Raw genomic sequence first — 20,947 nt, 5'->3', positions numbered from 1 at the left:
TCAGTTCGGGTGCGTGACCTTGAGGGTAGTGAAGAACTTTTCCTTCCCTTCACTGCCAAGTTTTAAACGCATCAAGGGATCCATCTTTGGGGCCTAGGAGCCCCCCTAAAGCCTGGGGTGCGGACAACCCTGAAGGCAGGTGACCTTCAGAACTGTGCCCTCGTTTTCCCCCCCGAAGGAGAGTGAAAGCGAAAGCTTGAAACTTGCTTAGACCGGAAAGAGCCTGGCCCAGTCACCGCAGGCTTCTCGCGAGCTTCGTTCCCCTGGGGCCTCTGGTTCCCAAGCCTGTCTCTTGCCCCCGCTCAGGTCCTCGGGGACAGGAGCGAGCAGTGCGAATCTAGAGGGACAGAAATAGCTGCTAAGTGCCAGGCCTGAGATCCCCTCCTCAAGTCATTTCATGACGGAGGGTGACTCACAGGGGCTGGTGGGAGAGGGAGGAAGGGGACTGGGACACCAGAAGGTCATGCGTGAAACGGCAAGATGAAGAGGCAGGTCCTCGATCCCATGACCCCGCCATCAGCCAGTGGTAGGGACACCCGGGCTCCCTGTGACTCGTCAGCAGAAGAAATGTGAGGTGACAAGGACACAGTCTGGGCCTGCACGGTGTGAGACGGCAGCATGTGCAACACACACACACACACACACACACACACAGCCTGGCTCCTGGGACGCAGCATCTTCAGTGAAAATTACCCGTGGCTAGAGCAACACCGTGCGCGGGCAGCTGGAGGCGCCTGGAGGGTAGTGGCAGGGAGAGACCTACCCACGAAAAGACCAAGCAGGAGCAGGGACCCGGGTACAGAAAGGCCCATAATATTCACCGGCAGACCGGCCTGCCTGCCGACAGCTGGGCCAACTGCGAATGTGTGAATATCAGCCCCCAGTCATTTCCTGTTTTTAGGGTTCGCCACAATAATCACATGCGGCTTTGGAGTCACAAGATGCGGAGACGAGAGGACACGGGAGAAAGAAGGGTGGGAGGCCGCCGTGAGCTACTTAAGAGCCGACGCCGATGATGCTCACAGCCGTGCTCTAGACCCTTCTGAGGTCCCCCGTCCCCTACAAGGCAAAGCCTGGGCTCACAGCCCTGGTGGACGAGGCCTTTCACGTTCTCTTGCTCCCCGATGACCTTGGCCTCCTGCCACGTCGCCACATCTCAGATCTTGGACTCCAGGCCGCTGCACGCTGCTTCTAGAGTCTCCCCGCACCGCCCCGAGGGCTCCTCACCCCCGTAAACTGGCTCCCGCAAGCTCCTTACTGCACTGCCCTCGTCTCTGCCACCTACCCCACCTACCTCGCCCTAGCTGGCTCCCGTTGCCCCTCCCCAATGTCATCACCACCGTGGGAAAGACTCTCCTTCTGAAGGCCCAGGCTAAAACAGACGCCCTCTTCTGGCCTCTCCGGGTCCCCCGTGCCTACCTCTATCGTGACATCTATCCCGACTGTATATAAATACCTGCTCACCTGCACGTCCTCCCAAGTACACTCAGCCCCTCGAGGGTAGGAGCCTTCCCCTCTCTTCTTGCAATTCCCAGTGACTAGCTCAGCGTCAGCACAGAGTAAGGGCTCAGTTCCTGCGTGCTTGGTTGAGCCCGTGAGCAGACGGGAGTCCGCAGGCGCAGAAGCTCAAGCTCAGATGGCCCAAGGACGGAAAGGTGGAAGGCACGGGCTGCTGGCTGTAGCTTCTTTAGCACAGGGCCCAGGCCGGAAGGATCCAGGGGACAAGACCCTCGGGACCACCTCAGCCTCCGGCCATGAAAGACTGGGTCAGATGTTATTTTGCTCTCTTGCCCTTTTGCTGGCGTGGTTGAAGGAGTTGCAGGCAAGTCCTGATCCGCGGGGAGAGGGGTGAGGGGAGAGCTGGCACAGGCGTGGGCCCCCCTTCCCCCCACCTCTCTACACCAAATAGTCCCGAAGGCTTGGCTGGGCTAGGCAGACCGCTGGCGTCTCCGTGAGGATGTAACCGTGACTGGTGTCTCCTGTCGGGCCCCGCACTTCTCAGACTTTGACCAGTGTCTCCCTGGCCTTCAGGGCCTAGAGGTCAGGTGCCCCGGCAAGACTTGAAGAGGATCCGCATTGCTTTTAACAAGGTACGACTGACCTCTCCTCGGCCACGGCCTGCAGACCCTTTGGTCCTCATCTTGTATGACCACCAGTTAAATTTGACAGTGGGACCCTCCCTGCTTGAAAGTCTCTCCTCGCTTGGATTTCTGGATGCTACTGTCACTGAGTTCTCTTCACTCATTTCTTTGCCATACACATGAGCTCCTGCCGGGCGCCACCAAGGCGCCGTGCAGGGGTCTGGGCGTCCAAAGACGAAAGGAAGTCTCTGCAAGCATATTGTTCACAGGCTAGTGGGAAAGAAAATCACGTTGATAGAAAAACAAAGTAATGCGGAATGGTTTAGCCTCAGGGCTGGGTACTGTGATTCAAGCTTTGTGATTTGAATCGCACCTCTGCTGCCCTACTGATGACCTTAGCAAACGACTTCGCAGGCAATAATACTTCCCCATTATCGTTTATTTCCTAAGAGATGGGTTTTGTGCATTAAAAAATTATCCATAGGCAGGGCGCCTGGGTGGCTCAGTCAGTTAGGGGTCCAACTTCAGCTCAGGTCAGGATCTCGCGGTTCATGAGTTCGAGCCCCGCATCAGACTCTGTGCTGACAGCTCGGAGCCTGGAGCCTGCTTCGGATTCTGTGTCTCCCTCTCTCTCTGCCCCACCCCTGCACGCGCTCTAGCTCTCTCTGTCTCTCAAAAATGAATAAATGTTTAAAAAAAAATTTTTTTTAATTATCCATAGGCTATATTGCTTTAAAGAATTCATATTCAGAGCACCTGAGTGGCTCAGTTGGTTAAGGGTCCCACTTCAGCTCAGGTTGTGATCTCATGGTTTGCGGGTTCGAGCCCCGCATCGGGCTCAGTGCTGACAGCTCGGAGCCTGGAGCCTGCTTCGGATTCTGTGTCTTCCTCCCTCTCTGCTCCCTCCCCTGCTCGTGCTCTGTCTCTCTCTGTCTCTCAAAAGTAAACTTAAAAAAAAATTTTTTTAAAGAATTCATATTCAATTTACTAAAAAAAGAAATTCAATTTACTAAAAAAAAGGCCAGCCTTAAGGGCAGTTCAGCTCACAAATCATATTCTATTTACAAATCTGGCAACCTTAACCCCCTTCTTGGGGGCTATTGATAATATTTGACTCACTTTACAAATGTATGAATCGATCCCTTTAAAGACTTTAAATCCCACTGTTGAATGTAATATGTTTAGTTTCCTTTTAAAATGTTTTCTTTTTTTTTCAAGGTTGAAAACAGATTTTATGATATAGCTCTCCTGCTTGCTTTTCCTTGTTTAAGACACAAGATATAAATATTTTTTATGTTTTTATTATTTTTATTCCAGTAGAGTTACCATACAGGGTATGATGCTGTGCACGGCAGGGGCACACCTTCATCCGCACCACCGGTGTCCCCCATCCCCCCAGCACCTTGGACGAAGTATTTGAACCAACAAATAAGATTCCCCAAATGCTTAAAGAAGGCTTGTAAATCAGGGCACCCGGGTGGCTCAGTGGGTGAAGCGTCTCAGGTCGTGATCTCACGGTTCTTGAGATCGAGCTCCGAGTCGGGCCCTGCACTAACAGCACTGTCTGCTTGGGATTCTCTCTCTTTCTCTCTCTCTCTCTCTCTCTCTCTCTCTCTCTCTGAAAATAAATAAATACACTTAAAAAGAAAAAGAAGGCTTATAAATCTAGTACATTGAGCTTCTAAGTACGGTCATTGTTAAATTGCCTTAAAGTATTGCATGCTTCATATAAACTTACTCATACGTTTTTGGTTTTGTTTCTAGGTTCTGTTTTTTTATTCTCCCACTCGTATTTTCAGAGGACACGATGCAAAACAGGCCTTTCAACTCTAAGACACACACACATGCTAGTGACGAATATTCTCGCTTTATAGATGAAAATGTTCAAGGTACGTCGTGGGCCAAGGCCTCTAAGTGCTGGTGCTGTCTCTTGCACGCTTGCTGAGGTGAGTTGGCAGGGGAGCCCGGGCCCTCATACCCTTACTCCTGGAATCTGTTAGGTGGCTTTCCAATGCACAGAGAGAGAGAGAGAGGTAGGGGTGCAAGAGAGCTCGTGCTCAGACGGAAGAGAAAAGCATTTGGTAGTATTTAATGGACCTCCCTCCACGTGGCTTCAAGCTAACAGGACACAGGCTCCGCCCACACCCTTGATCCTCTCCTCGGCTCTTCTACTGAAGAACATGGCCTTCACGATGACAGGCTCTGCCAAGGTTGACAGTTGGGCAGAAGCTCTGGTTCCTCTTTAAGTGCTAATGCCTCGTGCCAACTTTTCCTGCATGATTCTCGTCAAAGTTGATCCCGTGGTGATGCATGCCACCAGCATTACCCCAGTCTCTTGGGCACTTCTGGTGCTTGTCGATGTGGCCATGGGCATGGCTCACGTGGCCCGGAAGTTTCCTGCATGTCGGCAGCCCAGAGGAAAGAGCTGGTTTTTGGTTTTTTAAATATAATATATTGTCAAATGGGCTAAACATACACTGGGGAAAGTGTGCTCCTGCTTTGGGGGGTAGATTCCCGTGGTTCATCCCTTACATTCAACACCCAGTGCTCATCCCAACAAGTGCCCTCCTCAATGCCCATCACCCATTTTCCCCTCTCCCCCCCCCGCCCCACCCCATCGACCCTCAGTTTTTTCTCTGTATTTAAGAGTCTCTTATCATTTGCCTCCCTCCCTCCCTCTCTGTTTGTAACTATTTTTTCCCCTTTCCTTCCCCCATGGTCTTCTGTGAAGTTTCTCAAGTTCCACATATGAGTGAAAACATGATATCTGTCCTTCTCTGACTGACTTATTTCACTCAGCATAATACCTTCCAGTTCCGGGGCACCTGGGTGGCTCAGTTGAACGTCTGACTTTGGCTCAGGTCATGATCTCAAGGTCTGGTCCATGAGTTCGAGCCCCATGTCAGGCTCTGTGCTGACAGCTCGGAGCCTGGAGCCTACTTTGGATTCTGTGTCCCCCTCTCCCTCTGCTTCAACTCCGCTCACACTATCTCTGTCTCTCAAAAATGAATAAACGTTAAAAAAAAATTAAAAAATAATACCTTCCAGTTCCATCCGTGTTGTTGCAAATGGCATGATTTCATTCTTTCTCACTGCCAAGTAGTGTTCCATTGTATATATAAACCAGATCCTCTTTATCCATTCGTCAGTTGATAGACATTTCAGCTCTTTCCATAATTTGGCTATTGTTGATAGTGCTGCTATAAACATTGGGGCACACGTGCCCCTATGCATCAGCACTCCTGTATCCTTCGGATAAATTCCTAGTAGTGTTATTCCTGGGTTGTAGGGGAGTTCTATTTTTAATTTTTCGAGGAACCTCCACCAGTTTGCAGAGCGGCTGCCCCTGTTTGCATTCCCACCAACAGTGCAAGAGGGTTCCCATTTCTCCGCATCCTCGCCAACATCTGTAGTTTCCCGAGTGTTAATTTTAGCCACTCTGACCTGCGCGAGGTGGTATCTCAGTGTGGTTTTGACTTGTAAACTTGCTCACAAGGTTAAGGCATTATACTTCATATAAACTTGGGTTCAACTGTAACACCGCTAAGTGGTGACAGATGTCAGCCACACGTGTGGTGAGCACAGCATGCTGTATAGACTTGTCGAGTCACCATGTTGTACGCCTGAAACTCACGTAACATTGTGTGTCGACCCTACTTCAATAAAAATTAATTAATTAAAGAAAACAAAATCGCAAATGTAAATCAATTACTCAGTTACATAGTTCAGATCAGAAGCACAAAGTTACCCATTACTTTAAAAGGCTAGATGTCTCAAATAATACATATATGTGAGCAAAAATTACTGATACCTTGAGCACGCCTACTCTGAATTCCTTCTCTCTCCAGGATTGAAAACGTAGCCACCAAGGACCCAGTTATGTCATCTCAATTCCAGCTGTTTTCTAGGCCACCTTCTCCACCAGCTAAGGTTGCTTAGGGACCAGAAACATCCCTGAGACGTTAACTGCTTGTCCCTACCCAGGTCCCTTCACCTGCTTTGTCGACGTCCTCTAAAAGGCTGGTCTCATAGCCCATGTCCCTAGATTCGACTTGCACAGCGATATCGCCTAAGTCTTCCCTTTACTGTAACCCTAGCACTTGCTTTGATGTTGCGTGGCTTTTCGCTCTTAAGACCTTTAAGTGTCTTTCTGTTTGGGTGTAAAGAGTTTTCGCCTTATTGAAATTCTATATTCTTTTCATACTCTTCGAATTTGCAGGAGTAGAAACATGTTAAAACCCCATATAATATCCAAAGTGAAGTCAAAAAATATAATCGTGTAAAACGCAGGGTCACCTTCGTTGCAAAGTTAACGAAGGGCTGGTTGGGGGCTGGCAGTGAGCCTGTGCAACAGAACGTGGGACAGTGGCTACAGGATCCAAATTGCAGCCCACGCTGGGGTTTGATGCTCTCTGGGGGCAATGCCCAGGAGATGGGCAATTCCGGTACCCGTGGCCAGCTGGACTCTTGGGACAGGAGCAGGGATTCCAGAAATGTTCCAGTCGTTTGTCCACATTTGCTGGCCTGGCCCAAGGACACTGAGAAACTGGAGATACCAAAGCCAACCTGCCTCATCCCTGATTCCCAACACGAGGTGCCTTTGTGTCCACAGCTCAGGGAGAAGATTCGCCTTCCCTCTGTGCAGATAGGGACTGAGTGAGTACAGGACCTTTGCCAACTGCATTATATCAAAATTCACATTCTTTTAGGTTTTACGGTTCTTAAATGCTAATACTTCAGTTGGATTCTACGTGTCACAAGACCGTGTCCACCTGTGTCCACACTACAAAGAAGGTTATTCCAGTGACATTTCCCTTGCTAAACCTCAGTTTTTTCAACTCTAAAGTGAGGATAATAAGAGTACCAACTAAGGGCGCCTGGGTGCCTCAGTCGGTTAAGTGTCCTACTCTTGATTTCGGCTCAGGTCATGATCTCACAGTTCATGGGATCGAGCCCCCATGTCAGGCTCTGGGCTGACAGCACAACCAAATAGGGTTGATTTGAGGAGCAAAAGAAAATATATGCAAAGCACAAAGCGTCACTCATCGTTGCTATTCAATACAGGTTAGTGACGAGTCTTATTATTATCAGTATCTTGGAACCCTCTCCCACCTTTGCCCTCTCCTCCCACTCAGACTGGCTGCCCTCTTGGTCTTACCCAGGCTCCTTAATAGCCCCCTACCTGTGCTTTCACTGCAGTCCCCTCCCTTCCATGCCCTCCCCCCGTTGCTGGAGCAAGTTTCCAAAAGGTCTTTGAGTAACCCTGCACACCTGCTTAAAAATACCTGTTGGATGGTCTTTGCCTTTAGTCTGACGTCCTGCTCCATTCAGGCTGCTCTAACAATAACACCATAGACTGTGTGGCTTATAAACAGCTGAACTTTTCTTCCGACAGTTCCCAGAGGCTGGGAAGTTGAGGGACCAAGGCACCAGCAGATTCGGTATCTGGTGAGGACCCACTTCCTGCTTCAGAGACGGCCATCTTTCCCGTTGCCACGTCGCATGGAGGGAGGGGTGAGGGCGAGCTCTGGGGCCACTTCCACAAGGACACTAATTCTGTTCACTAGGGTTCTACCCTCATGACCTAATCACCTCCCAAAGGTCCCGCCTCCTAATATTATTTCGTTGGAGATAAGACTTCAATGTATAAATTTGGGGGGGAGGGGGGGACACAAACATTGAGTCCATGACACCTGGGTTATAAGACCCTTTATCCGGGCTTCTTGTGGAAACATCTGGCCACGTGCCCTGCAGTTCTCTCTGGACAATCATGCTGTAGCCACAGGGCCAGGACTAGAGTGAGGCAAGAGAGGTGCCTCCTGCACAGAATTAAGGAGGCCCTGACTCTCAGGCTTGTGCAGCACGAAACTCTGAAGACGCCCTCTGATAGGAGACGCCTGCCATCCGACTTGTCCCCTCTCTCCCCCCTTCTTCCCAGACTTCCTGGGTTCAAGCTCTTACTTAACTATAAAACTCAAAGTAAGCTACTTACCCTCGTTGTACCTCAGTCTCCTCATCTATAAAATGGAGGTGACAAAAAACACCTGTCTCATAAAGCGGTTGTGAGGGCTAAACGGATCCGTGCATGTCAAGACTCACGAGAGGGTCTCACACCTGACAGGTACTCACTGGATGTCACCGGAAACGACCCGTGCCCGCTTCCTGAAGTTTTCTTTCCAGGTCCTCTCATGCTACGGCCTTGTAGCAGCTGTCAGCGCAGAGCCTGCTGGGGATTCTCTCGTTCTCTCTCTGCCCCTCCCCCACCCGCTCTTTCTGTCTCTCTTTCAAAATAAATAAATGAATAAACAAACTTGAAAGAGGACATGTTTTAAAAATCAACAGGGATATAAGGGAACTCAAAACAGAATACAAACAGTAAAAAAAATCAAATTTCAGGGGCGTCTGGGTGGCTCAGTCGGTTAAGCCACCAACTCTTTTTTTTAACGTTTATTTTATTTTATTTTTGGGACAGAGAGAGACAGAGCGTGAACGGGGGAGGGGCAGAGAGAGAGGGAGACACAGAACCGGAAGCAGGCTCCAGGCTCCGAGCCGTCAGCCCAGAGCCCGACGCGGGGCTCGAACTCACGGACCGCGAGATCGTGACCTGAGCTGAAGTCGGCCGCTTGGTACCCGGCTCCTTGAAAAGGAAAGAGAGAGGGAGACAGAGGGAGAGAAAGAGACCGAGATGAAAACGCAACCTTCCAGAACCTAATCTCAGAAATGACAGCTTATTACCGCTCACAAGCCGTAAGCCACTCCATCCAGCCCACACTCAAGAAGACGTGATTACAGGGCACCTGTAGAACATGGGACCCTTGATCTCGTGGTTATGAGTCGAGCCCCACAGTGGGTGTAGACATGACTTAAAATCTTAAAATAAAAAAAAAAAAGAGGTGATTACACACGGGCATGAATACCAGGAGGTGGAGATATTGAGGGGCCACCTTTAGGGCCGAGTTTAGAACCCAAGTTTCCTGATGCTGAAGAAGGTGATTCCCCCCATGGATTTGCAAATCCCATGAAGGCCCTGAAAAGACGTGGGACCCCCTACCCCAGCCTGAGCATGTGGGAGGAGTCTGTGGTACCAGATATAAACAACCCTCCCTGGGACACACACACACACACACACACACACACACGCGCGCGCGCGCACACGCGCGTGCACAAGCAGGGAAGCTGCGGTAAGCACTTCCTCTTTCAGCCTGAGGTCTGAGAGAAGATCATCATGGCGGGTCCAAAGAAACACCCAGATGACTGGGTGCTACGGTCCTTCTCCAGAAAACCACAGAAGAGTCAGCCGCACGTATTCTCTCCCTTACTGTGGACACATCTCCTCTTCCTGCTCGTGGGTAAGTCCACATTGCGGCCACCACCGCTTGCTCGTGGTGTCCCTCTGGGGCCGGTCACATTCTTTGCTGGTAAACTCAGGAAACTCTTCCCTTCGTGGTCACTCTGCGGGTTCCACCTTATTCCCAGCTGTGTCTCCGTGTGTGAGTGCATGCACAGTCACTCACCATGAGTAGATGGCATCCTGGCCCCGGTCTCAAACAAGTCTGGGCTCAGACTGTGTTCCTCTCACCCTCACCTTTTCCTGCTGAGAAATGCTGAGTGGTGAGTTTGCTCCCCACACAGTGTGGATAGAATGCACGGAGAGATACGGAAGTTTCCTCTGATGACTAGCCACCCCCCTTTCTTCGGGACACATAGAACTCCTGGAACTTCTTTCTACGTTCTGCCATGTTTATCTTCTATCCCAAACTTCAGGCTTCCCTGGGGATCTGGAGATGGTCTGGTGGCACTGGGCTAGGTGGCTGCTCTCTGAGTGTCCTTTTCTCCTCACATCCTACCTCCCCATCAAGGCCCAAGTCGTGCAAGTTTCTGGGAAACGTCTCTCAGCAGCATGGCCAGCAGGCAGAGCTGACCCACTACCCCAGGGAATGTCTCAGCCACCCGGTGTGGTGGCATCTACTGTCCCCTGGGAATCCTATTTTCCCCAGGGCCTTGGAGCACGGTAGAGTAGCATAGGGACCCGAAAAGTAGTGGGAGTAGGAGGGGTAGGCAGTGAGGGGAGCTCTAGAAGAACTCCCAGATGCATGTATGGAGGAGAGGGGGCCTAGATTCCAGGGCTGAGGTCAAGTCTGAACTCTCCTCATTTTCCATTTTCATCATTGCTCACCATAAAAACATCGGAAGCATCACGGCTCTTTATATCCACACCCAACTTTTGGGGTGCTTCTTGGTTGTGTTGGATAAACCCGAAATTAGCCAATGCAATGTCACCCAAGCCTCAGGTGACCAACAAGTCAATTTCCAGGCAGAGAGGCGTCTCCCTCTGTCTAGCTCCACCAGACGGGATAACCTCAAACTTCCCTGTTTTGGTCTAGCAGGGAGTTACCTTGATGCTTTTGTGGAGCCAAGGAGTGGTTTCAGGAACTTAGGAGACAGTAGGGTGAAAAGTCCTTCCGTTTTAGTGTGTCAGGGAGCAGAAAGTCCTGTCCCCTGTTTGGAGAGTAAGGATTCCTGTCCCCTTCAAGGTCCTTCCAGCTGGACTAAGAATCCAATTGACATGAGACAGATTAACAGGAGAAAATACAACTTAATAGTGTATGTACGGGGAATCCACACAGACACGGAATTTCAAAGACAGGCAAAATGAGGTGTGTATGTCATCCCAAACTAAGGAGAAGGGGGCAGGGGTCTGGGACTTCCGAGGGGAGGCGAGTAGTTCACAGGGCGACAAAGAGAACAGATGTTTGGTAATTAGATGTTCGCCGTGCCATACAGATGGGTCACGCAGATCAGATTTATCTCTGCTCATAGCCCTTATCCTGGGAAAGACCCCAACTTAGAGTCTTCTATGTAGTGAAGGGAGGGGCAAAGTTTCTCTTGAGCCCACACGGTCTCGATCGCCTTCAGCTCAGAATAACCTTCATGCCAAAGTGGCTTACCTTGGGCCAGTCGGAAACATTTGAAATTAAACCCTTGTTGCATTACTTCCTAGCTGTATGAGTCTCTGCGTTCTAAGTAGAGAATGTGATTCGTAAATTGGATCATGCAAGACTCTCTCGATAGATTAAAAATGATACATGTCAGTGCTCGGTACCTAGTTGGTAGAAGCTGATTGCTATAATGATCACTAAGTGGCTTATTTGGAAACTAGTAAAGGCAGAGAAGCCAAATTCAGTGATCACGACCGTTGAATGCCGTTTGACGATTTGCCACAATAATAGTTCAAAATAAGTAGTTCGAGATAAGGTGGCTGATAACTGTTATGTAGCATTGTTCGCTCCACCAGGTAACAGGGTTTGACCGACACGAACCGCCTCCCGCTCCCCTTGCTGACAGTCTGGGGACCTTTGCTGATCTTCGATGTGAAGAGAGAGCTGACCGACCCTGTCGTCTCAAGCAAATAGTTAAAACGCTTGAAATTTTAGCTCCTCGCCTGTAAACAAAAAGGTGGGGGGGGGGTGGCTAGTCACCAGGTAATTTTGAGGATTGAATGAGGTGATTTCTCCATGACGTAGCAATCGCCAGCATCTTCCAGATGAGAAGAGCTCTCTGTAAGGCAACTTCAAGCCAGCATCAAAACCAACCAAGTTTCTCCCTTCTGACTACCCCCCCAGAATTCACCTGAAGTGACCTAGCCTAGCTTGTCCAAGGTCCCTAGCTCTGCGTCCTTCCTAGCTGCCTCGCCACAAGGTCCAAGTGCTTGGATGATGATGGATCGAGAACCCTCCACACACACACCTGATCTACACCAGTCTGGGAGTCTCTTCTCTGTATCTGCATAATTCTGTACCCTCTGGGCATTCAGAGCATGCCTCGGCCTTTTTCCATCAGTCCAGGCTGTACCTGGGCCTTTCCTCCCTCTCTCTCTCTCTCTCTCTCTCTAACATTTTTTACTTATTTTTCCGCCCAGATTCCTGGAGTAATCTGGGTCCTGAACCCATCTGATCTAGTCCGGAATTTTCAGAGGACTCTCCAGAGCCTCAGAAGTCCTTGAATCTGGGAATCCAGGCTGGGGTCACCCAGCCGACATTCCCAGGGCCCCTACAAGGAAATGAGCTGCCTCGGACAGATGCCGGGCCTCTGGAAGCCGTGGTAACAATGTTTATCGGGGATCTTGGTCTTTCCGGAGATGAGGCTTACTTACTATCCCGAACCCCAAACCTTGTTCCTAAGGACAGACCAGATTTCCCCGGCCAAGGCAAAGCCAGTCTGAGATCCCCTGGGCCATGAGGGAAAGGAAGAGTGAGACAGACGCTCCGTTTGTTGCTAACATCTTATTATGAAAATTCTTGAGCCCAGAGAAAGCTTGAAAGAATTTTACACTGAACACTCATATGCTTCCCACCCTGGACCTGCCATCACTTGGATTTCACTCGCCTTCTCACACACCTGTGCATCTATCCACACTGTTAGTCATCCATCTCGCCATCGAATTTTTAAAAAGGTGCTCCTTTTTTTTTTTTTTTTTTTACCTCTTTTGGTCTTTATGATTTACAGCAACGTGATTTTATTCCAACTCTATCATCTCTGTTCATTCACACCCATAATGAACATTTCTGTCCTATAGATGAGTAAACTGATTCTCAAAGAAATTCAAAAATTCACCCAAAGTCACAAGGCTAGTTTCCCTGCTGGGACAGAAACCTAGAATGTCTGTTTCACTGATTATTGTAGATGCATTCATGGGAGAAAGTGAATGAAAGTTAACTTGGGGAATGAATGAATGATTTTGTTAGGCAACAAGCCTAGAGGAAGGAGGGCTGGCATTTTATTTCATTTCTCATCATCTGGGATTTATTCCCACTATGTTTTTATTGAATGAGTGAATGAATGAATGAATGAATGAAGGCTGACTTGAAGAGTCCAACTGCTCCTCCACTCCCTCTTCTGTCGCTGTAGGACTAGAAGCCTCTGGAAAGGACTCATCACCCCCAACAGTGGTGCCAGGGATTCTAGGGGGTTCGGTGACTTTCTCCCTGAACATTTCAGTGGACACAGAGATTGAGCACGTCACCTGGAATGGTCCCCAAAATGCTCTTGCTTTAGCAGTCACAGAAACACAAGTTATCATTATGGACAAAAGCTACCAGAACCGACTGAACATCAGCTGGAACTACTCCTTGTCTATCAGCAACCTGACTTTGAAAGACGCAGGATCCTACAAAGCCCAGATAAACCGCAAGAATTCTAAAGTCACCATTGATGAGGAATTCATCCTGCGTGTCTATGGTGAGTTCTAGAGGGGCTTCTGTGGGTTTTGATCTTTTGGGGTTTTTTATGTTTATTTCTTTATTTTTGACAGAGAGGGTAGCAGAGAGAGAGAGGGAGAGGGAGAGAGAATCCCAAGCAGGCTCCACACTGTCAGCACAGAGCCTGACGCTGGGCTCGAACTCACAAACTGCGAGTGAGATCATGACCTGAGCCAAAATCAAGAATCAGACACTCAACCGACTGAGCCACTCAGGTGCCCCTAATCTTTTATTTTTAAAAGCAGATTTTTTTTTTCTCTCCAGCAGTTTATCCCTCAAGGACAGATAGGACTATCTTGTTGGTCACTTTCATCCGGTTCCATAAATATAGATGTCAGAGTGAAAACACAGACAAAATATGTTTAAAAGCCGTTTGTATTCTCTTTTCTGTAACCCTGTTATAATACCCTTTACCCATCTATACTAGCTTGCTAGGGCTGACATAACCAAATACCACAGACGGGGTGGTTTAAACAACGGAAACTTATTTTCTCACGGTTCTGGAGGCTGGAAGTTCAAACTCAAGATATCGGTTGGGTTTCTCCTGCGGCCTGGCTTCCAGGCTTGCCAATAACTACCCTCTCGACACGTCCTCACACGGTCCTATCAAGAAAAGAGAAGTTAAAAAGTGTCCTTTTAAATAAATTGTTTACTGGTTAATGTATAATCCATGTAAGTCATTCTTAATTTTTAGGTTTTTTTATTTTAATTCCAGTATAGTTAACATACAGTGTTCTATTAGTTTCAGGGTACGATATAGTGATTCAACACTTCTGTACGTTACTCAGTGCTCACCAATATGAGTGTCACCTGTTCCCTTTGTCCCCTTCACCTGTTTCACCCATTCCCCCACCACGCCTCCCTTCTGGTGACTAGCAATTTGTCCTGTAGGGCTGAGAGTCTGTTCCTTGGTTCCTAATTTCAACTTAATTCCCTCTTTATATATTTTTTTAAGTCTGTTTATGTATTTTGAGAGAGAGCACGCGCTAGATGGGTGGGGGAGGGGCAGAGAGAGGAAGAGAGAGGGGAGAGAGAGAGGGAGAGAGAGGAAATCCCAAGCAGGCTCCACCCTGTCAGTGCAGAGCTCAGTCCCACGAAGCATCAGATCATGACCCGAGCAGAAATGAAGGGTAGGACACCCAACTGACTGAGCCACCCAGGCGCCCCCCTTAATTATCTCTTGAAAGGCTCTGTCTCCGAATTCAGTCACATTCTGAGGTACTGGGGATCAGGACTTCAGCATATGAATTTTGAAGGGACACGATTCAGTTCATAACAGTCTGCCCTCTGGCCCCCCCAAAACTCACTTCCTTCTCATATGCGAAATACATTCATTCCATCTCAGCAGACACCCCACTATCAATTCTAAGTTCAAAAGCTTATCTAGACATCATCTAAAGCATTATGGGTGAGACCTGAGATGTAATTTGTCGTGAGGCAAAATTCTCCCCTGGCTGTGAAGCCGTAAAACCAGACAAGTTATCTGTCTCCATACTAGGATGGTAGGATAGGCATAGGATAAACATTCATATTCCAAAAGGGAGCAATAGAAGAGAGCGGCCATGGATCCCAAGGAAGTCTGCGACCTAGCAGGTCAAATTCCATTAAATTTTAACCTTTAAGAACAATCTTATTTGGCCCTATGCTCTATCCTCTGGGCCCCCTGGGTGGCCACCCCCCCCCCTTGGCCCTGGGCAGCAACCCTGACCCCTGGAACCAAGAAGGAAATCGCCCCACCAATGGCCCCTGGGCCTGTGCCCTCTAGGCCAGGGGGGGGCAAAGGCAGTGGCAGCCCTATCCACCTCTGAACTGCTCTTGGGCATATTCTTCCCTCTTCTCGAAGGATAAGGCATGATCTCAACTGAGTAGCTCTATTGGCCCATCCTGTAGAATCCCACAAGTGTGACAGCGTTTCTTAATTTTGTCCCACCTCTGTCCCTTCAGTCCAGGCTGGAAACACTTCTGTTGATAGAGTTGACTAAATCCATGAGTCACACTGTAATCTCTTCAGCAAATGTTGTCTAGCCACACCTTATAGGCTGAGAATTTTCTAAATCTTCAAGCTCTGGTTCCTTCTTTCTCAACACTTCCTTCTTCAATTTATGGCCCTCCTCTAAAATTTTACGACAAGCAGAAAGGAAAAACCACATAGTGCCCTCAATACTTTGCTTAGCGATCTCTTTAGCGAAATACTCAAATTTATCATTTAAATGTGCTACTTTCTTTTTTCAAAGTTTGTTTCTTAAATTTTTTTTAAGTTTATTTCTTTTGAGAGAGAGAGTGTGTGTGCATGTGTGAGCAGGGGAGGGGCAGAGAGAGAGAAAGGGAGAGAGAGAATCCCAAGCAGGCTCTGCACCGTCAACGCAGAGCCCGACCCAGGGCTCAAACCCACAAATCATGACATCATGACCTGAGCTGAAATCAAGAGTTGGACGCTCAACCAACAGAGCCACCCAGGCACCCCTGAATCTGCTACTTTCTACAAAACACTGGAACGCAATTTTTCTAAATTCTTCACCACTCTGTGACGAGTGGGTCACTTCCTCTAGTGTCCAATAACATGTTCCTCAGTTACATCTCATACCTCGCCAGAAACACCTGTAGCGTTCATATTTCTACCAATATTCTGCTCATGATAATACCCTGTGTGACTCTAGGATAATGGAAGCTTCCTCTTCAGCTCTCCTCTCTTCTTTCTGAGCCCTTACCAGAACCAACTTTAACATCCATATTTCTACAGTCTCTTGAGGACAGTCTAGGCTTTTTCTAACACATGCTTCAAAACCCTCTAGACCTGTAGCCGTTAGCCGAGTCCAAAGCCACTTCCACATTTTTCGGTGTTTGTTACAGCAGCAACCCATTTCTGGTACCAAAATCCATACTGGTTTGCTAAGGCTGCCATAACCAAGTACCACAGACAGTAACTTTAACAGAAGTTTACTTTCTCGCAGCTCTGGAGACCAGTCAAGATGTCGGCAGGTTGGGTTTCCTCCAAAGCCTCTCCCTTTGGCTTGCAAATAGCCACCTTCTCTCTCTGGGTTCTCACACGGTTGTCATTCTGTCCATGTTGTCTGTGTCCCAGTCTCCTCTTCTTAAAAATTTGTTAATGTTTTTATTTTATTTCTGAGAGAGAGAGAGACAGAGAGCGAGTGGGGGAGGGGCAGGGAGAGAGGGGGACACAGAATCCGAAGCAGGCTCCAGGCTCTGAGCCATCAGCACAGAGCCCGAAGCGGGGCTCGAACTCACGGACCGCGAGATGGTGACCTGAACCGAAGTCAGACGCTTAACTGACTGAGCCACTCAGGTGCCCCCTTGTCGTGTAAGGACACCAGTCATATTGGGTTAGGGACCATTCTAATGACCTCATTTTAATTTAATGACTTCTGTCTCCAAACGCAGTCCTATATCCAAATAAAAACATATTCTTAGGTACTTGGAGTCAGGGCTTTAACATATGAACTTTGGGAAGACACAATTCAGCCTATGACACCATCTTTCTATCAGGTAGGTTTTTTTAATTGATTTGTAGAGGGCTCCGCATATATTAAAGAAATGGAATTCTATGCTGCGAATAGAAATAGACTGAATCAACTCTATTGAATCAATGATGGATTCTATAATGAATCAATGTGCACCGACATACAATTCCCAAGATATAGTGTTAATTTTTTTTTTAATTCCAGCATAGTTAGCATCCACTGTTATATTAGTTTCAGGCATACAGTATAGTGATTCAGCAGTGATTCAACACTTCGTACAGCACCCAGTGCTCATCACATGTGTAGCCTTTTTTAAATGTTCGTTTATTTACTTATTTTTGAGAGAGAGAGAGCACACATGAGTGGAGGAATGGACGGGAGAAAGGGGGTCAGAGGTTCTGAAGGGGGCTCTGCACTGAGAGCGGTGAGCCTGATGACACCCTCATCATAAGTGTACTCTTAATCCCCTTCACTTAGTTCATCCATCGCCTACCCACCTCCCCTCTGGCCAGCCATCAGTGTGTTCTCTGTAGTTAAGCATCTTTTATTTTTTTTGTTGTTTTTTTTTTCTTTGTTCATTCTGTTTCTTAATTTCCACATATGAGTGAGATCATATAGTATTTGTTTTTCTCTGACTGACTTATTTCACTTAGCTAAATACTCTCTAGAGCCATCTATTGTTACAAATGGCAAGATTTCATTTGTTCTTATGGCTGAATAATACTCACTTATATATACCATATCTTCTTTATCCATTCATCTACCGATGGACACTTGGGCTGTTTCCATAATTTGGCTACTGTAGATAATGCTGCAACAAACGTAGAGGTGCATATATCTTTTCAAATTAGTGTTTTCATATTCTTTGGGTAAATACCCAGTTGTGGAATTACTGGATCATATGTTAGTTCTATTTTTAATTTTCTGAGGAACCTCCATACTGTTTTCTGCAGTGGCTGCACAAGTTTGCATTCCCACCAACAGTGCACAAGGTTCCTTTTTCTCCACATCCTTACCAACACTTGTTGTTTCTTGTGTTTTTTTGTTTTAGCTATTCTGACAAGTATGATATGATGTCTCATTGTAGTTTTGATTTGCATTTCCCTGATGATTAGTGTGATGACCAACTTTTCTTTTCTGAGACAGAAAGACAGAGAGAGAGACAGAGAAAGAGAGAATGAGCAGGGGAGGGGAAGAGGAGGAAGAGAGAGAATCCCAAACAGGCTCTGCATGGTCAGCAGAGCCATAAGATCATGAGGGTCAAAATCAAGAGTCGGTCGCTTAAACAGCTGAGCCACCCAGACGCCCCAAATATCTTTTCATGTGTCTGTTGGCATCTGGATGTCTTCTTTGGAGAAATGTCTGTTCGCGTCTTCTGTCCATTTTTTAATTGGATTATTTGTTTTTTGGGTGTTTAGTTGTATAAGTTCTTTATATATTTTGGACACTAATCCTTTATCGAATACGTCATTTGCAAATATCTTCTCCCGTTCAATAGTTTGTCTTTTCGTTTTGTTGATTGTTTCTTTTGATGTGCAGAAGCTTTTTATTTTGATGTAGTCCCAATAGTTGATGTTTGCTTTTGTTGCCCTTGCCTCAGGAAACATATCTACAAAAATGTTGGTATGGCCAATGTTAGAGAAATCACTACCTGGGCTCTCTTCTAGGATCTTTATGGCTTAAAGTGTCACATTTAGGTCCTTAATCCATTTTGAGTTTACATTTGTATATGGTGTAAGCAGGTGGCTCAGTTTCTTTCTTTTGTATGTAGCTGTTCAGTTTTCCCAACACTATTTATTGAAGAGATGGTCTTTTTCCCATTGAATATTCTTGCCTCCTTTGTCGAAGATTAATTGATATATAATCATGGGTTTATTTCTGGGCTCTCTATTCTGTTCCATGCACCTCTGTGTCCATTTCTGTGCCAGTGCCATACTGCTTTGATTACTAAAGTTCTGTAGTATATCTTGAAATCTCATATCATGATACTTCCAAGTTTGTTCTTCTTTTTCAAGATGGCTTTGGCTATTCGGGTTCTTGTGTGATTCCATACAAATTTTAGCATTGTTTGTTCTAGTTCTGTGAAAAATGCTGTTGGTATTTTGGCAGGGACTGCATTAAATCTGTATATTGCTTTGACTAACCTGGAAATTTAGTAATATTTGTTCTTCCAATCCATGAGCATGGAATATCTTTCCATTTCTTTGTGTCTTCTTCAGTTTCTTTCATCAGTGTTTTACAGCTTTCAGAGTACAGATCTTTCACCTCCTTGGTAAAGTTTATTCCTGAGTATTTTATTAATTTTGGTGCAATTGTAAATGAGATTGTTTTCTTAATTTCTCTTTCTGCTGCTTCATTATTAGTGTATAGAAATGCGATGGACTTCTGTATATTGATTTTGTACCCTGCAACCTTACTGAATTCATTTATCAGTTCTAGTGGCTTTTTTTTTTTTTTGGTGGAATCTTTAGGGTTTTCTATACATAGTATCATGTCATCTGCAAATAGTGAAAGTCTTACTTTTTTGTTACCGATTCAGATACATTTTCTTTTTCTTGTCTAATTGCTATGGCTAGGACATACAGTACTAGTTTGAATAAAAGTGGTGAGAGTAGACATCCATTCTTGTTCCTGACCTTAGCGGAAAATCTCTCAGTTTTTCACTATTAAGTATAACGTTAGCTGTGGGATTTTTTATATATGGGCTTATTTTGTTGAGGTGTGTCCCTCTAAACCTACCTTGTTGAGGATTTTTATCATGAATGGATGTTGTTCTTTGTCAAATGCTTTTTTTGTATCTATCGAAATGATCAGATGCTTTTTATCCTTTCTGTGTTTATGGGATGTATCATGTCATTTGATTTGTGAATATTGAACCACACTTACATTCCAGGAATAAATCCCATTTGATCATGGTGAGTGATTTTTTTTAATGTATTGCTGGATTTGGTTTGCTAATTTTTTTGTTGAGGATTTTTGTGTCTATGTTCATCAGAAATATTGACCTGTAGTTCTCTCTCTCTCTCTTTTTTGGTAGTGTCTTTATCTGGTTTGGAATCAGGGTAATGCTAGCCTCATAGAATGAATTTAGAAGTTTCCTTCCTCTTCTATTTTTTGGAATGGTTTGAGAATAATAGGCATTAACTCTTCTTTAAATGTTTGGTAAAATTCATCTATAAAGATGTCAAGTCCTGGATTTTTGTGTTTTGGGAGTTTTTTGATTATTGATTCAATTTCATTGATGGTAATCAGTCTGTTCAAATTTTCTATTTCTTCCTGATTCAGTTTTGGGAGGTTATATTTTCTAGGCATTTATCCATTTCTTCTAGATTGTGCAATTTATTGACATATAATTTTTCATAATATTCTCTTATAATCCTTTGTACTTTTGTGTGTCAGTTATTTATCCTCTTTCATTTTGGATTTTGTTTACTTGAGTTTTTTCTCTCTCTCTCTCTCTATCTGTCTGAGTCTAGCTAAAGGCCTATCAATTTTGTCGATCTTTTCAAAGAAACAGCTCCTGGTTTCATTGATCTGTTCTATTGTTTGTTTGTCTGTTTTGAAGTTTTGATTTCATTTATTTCTGCTCTCATCTTGATTATTTCTTTCCTTCGACTGGTTTGGGGTTTTGTTTGTTCTTCTTTTGTAGCTCCTTTAGGTGTAAAATTAGGTTGTTTATGTCAGATTTTTCTTGCTCCTTGATGTAGGCCTATATTGCTATAAACTTCCTTCTTAGAACAACTTTTGCTGCATCCCAAAGATTTTGGACTGTTGTGTTTTCATTTTCATTTTCTACGTGTATTTTTTTTATTTCCTCTGATTTCTTGGTTGACTCATTCATTGTTTAATAGCATGTTATTTAACCTCCATGTGTTTGTATCTTTTCCAAATTTTTTCTTGTGATTCATTTCTAGTTTCATAGTGTTGTGGTCAGAAAAGATGCAGATATGACTCTGATTTTTTTAAGTTTGTTGAGACTGGTTTGGTGGCCAAGTATGTGACCTATTGTGGAGAATGCTGATGAGCACTTGAAAAGAATGTGTATTCTGCTGTTTTAGGATGAAATGTTGTGAATATATCTATAGATCCATCTGTTCCAATATGTCATTCAAAGCCACTTGTTTCCTTG

General features: G+C 46.0%; 1 protein-coding gene and 1 pseudogene across 8 annotated transcripts in view; one reads left to right on the top strand and one right to left on the bottom strand.

Annotated features, from left to right (window-relative positions):
* Positions 1-3,368: 3,368 nt before the first annotated feature.
* On the bottom strand, positions 3,369-5,157 carry LOC124521788 (60S ribosomal protein L27a-like; annotated as a pseudogene).
* Positions 5,158-9,272: 4,115 nt separating this feature from the next.
* LY9 (lymphocyte antigen 9) overlaps positions 9,273-20,947 on the top strand; it is a 28,663-nt gene continuing 16,988 nt past the window's right edge. For 3 of the 8 annotated variants that reach the window (XR_006964622.1, XR_006964623.1, XM_047093114.1), the window contains exons 1-2: positions 9,273-9,430; positions 12,990-13,319. Coding sequence is in view for 4 of the 8 variants with exons in the window: in XM_047093114.1 (XP_046949070.1) it covers positions 9,307-9,430; positions 12,990-13,319 (454 nt within the window). In the remaining 4 variants the exon portion in view is untranslated. The remainder of the gene's footprint in view (positions 9,431-12,989; positions 13,320-20,947) is intronic. The other 5 variants (XR_006964625.1, XR_006964624.1, XM_047093113.1 and 2 more) reach the window with 2 other exon arrangements.

The sequence above is a fragment of the Lynx rufus genome, unplaced genomic scaffold, assembly GCF_022079265.1.
Source record: "Lynx rufus isolate CCGP_SWC_20201006 ecotype Redwood Valley unplaced genomic scaffold, mLynRuf1.p SCAF_31, whole genome shotgun sequence".
NCBI lineage: Eukaryota > Metazoa > Chordata > Mammalia > Carnivora > Felidae > Lynx > Lynx rufus.
Note: the sequence above shows the minus strand (reverse complement) of the source record. Positions and strands in the feature narration are given on the sequence as shown.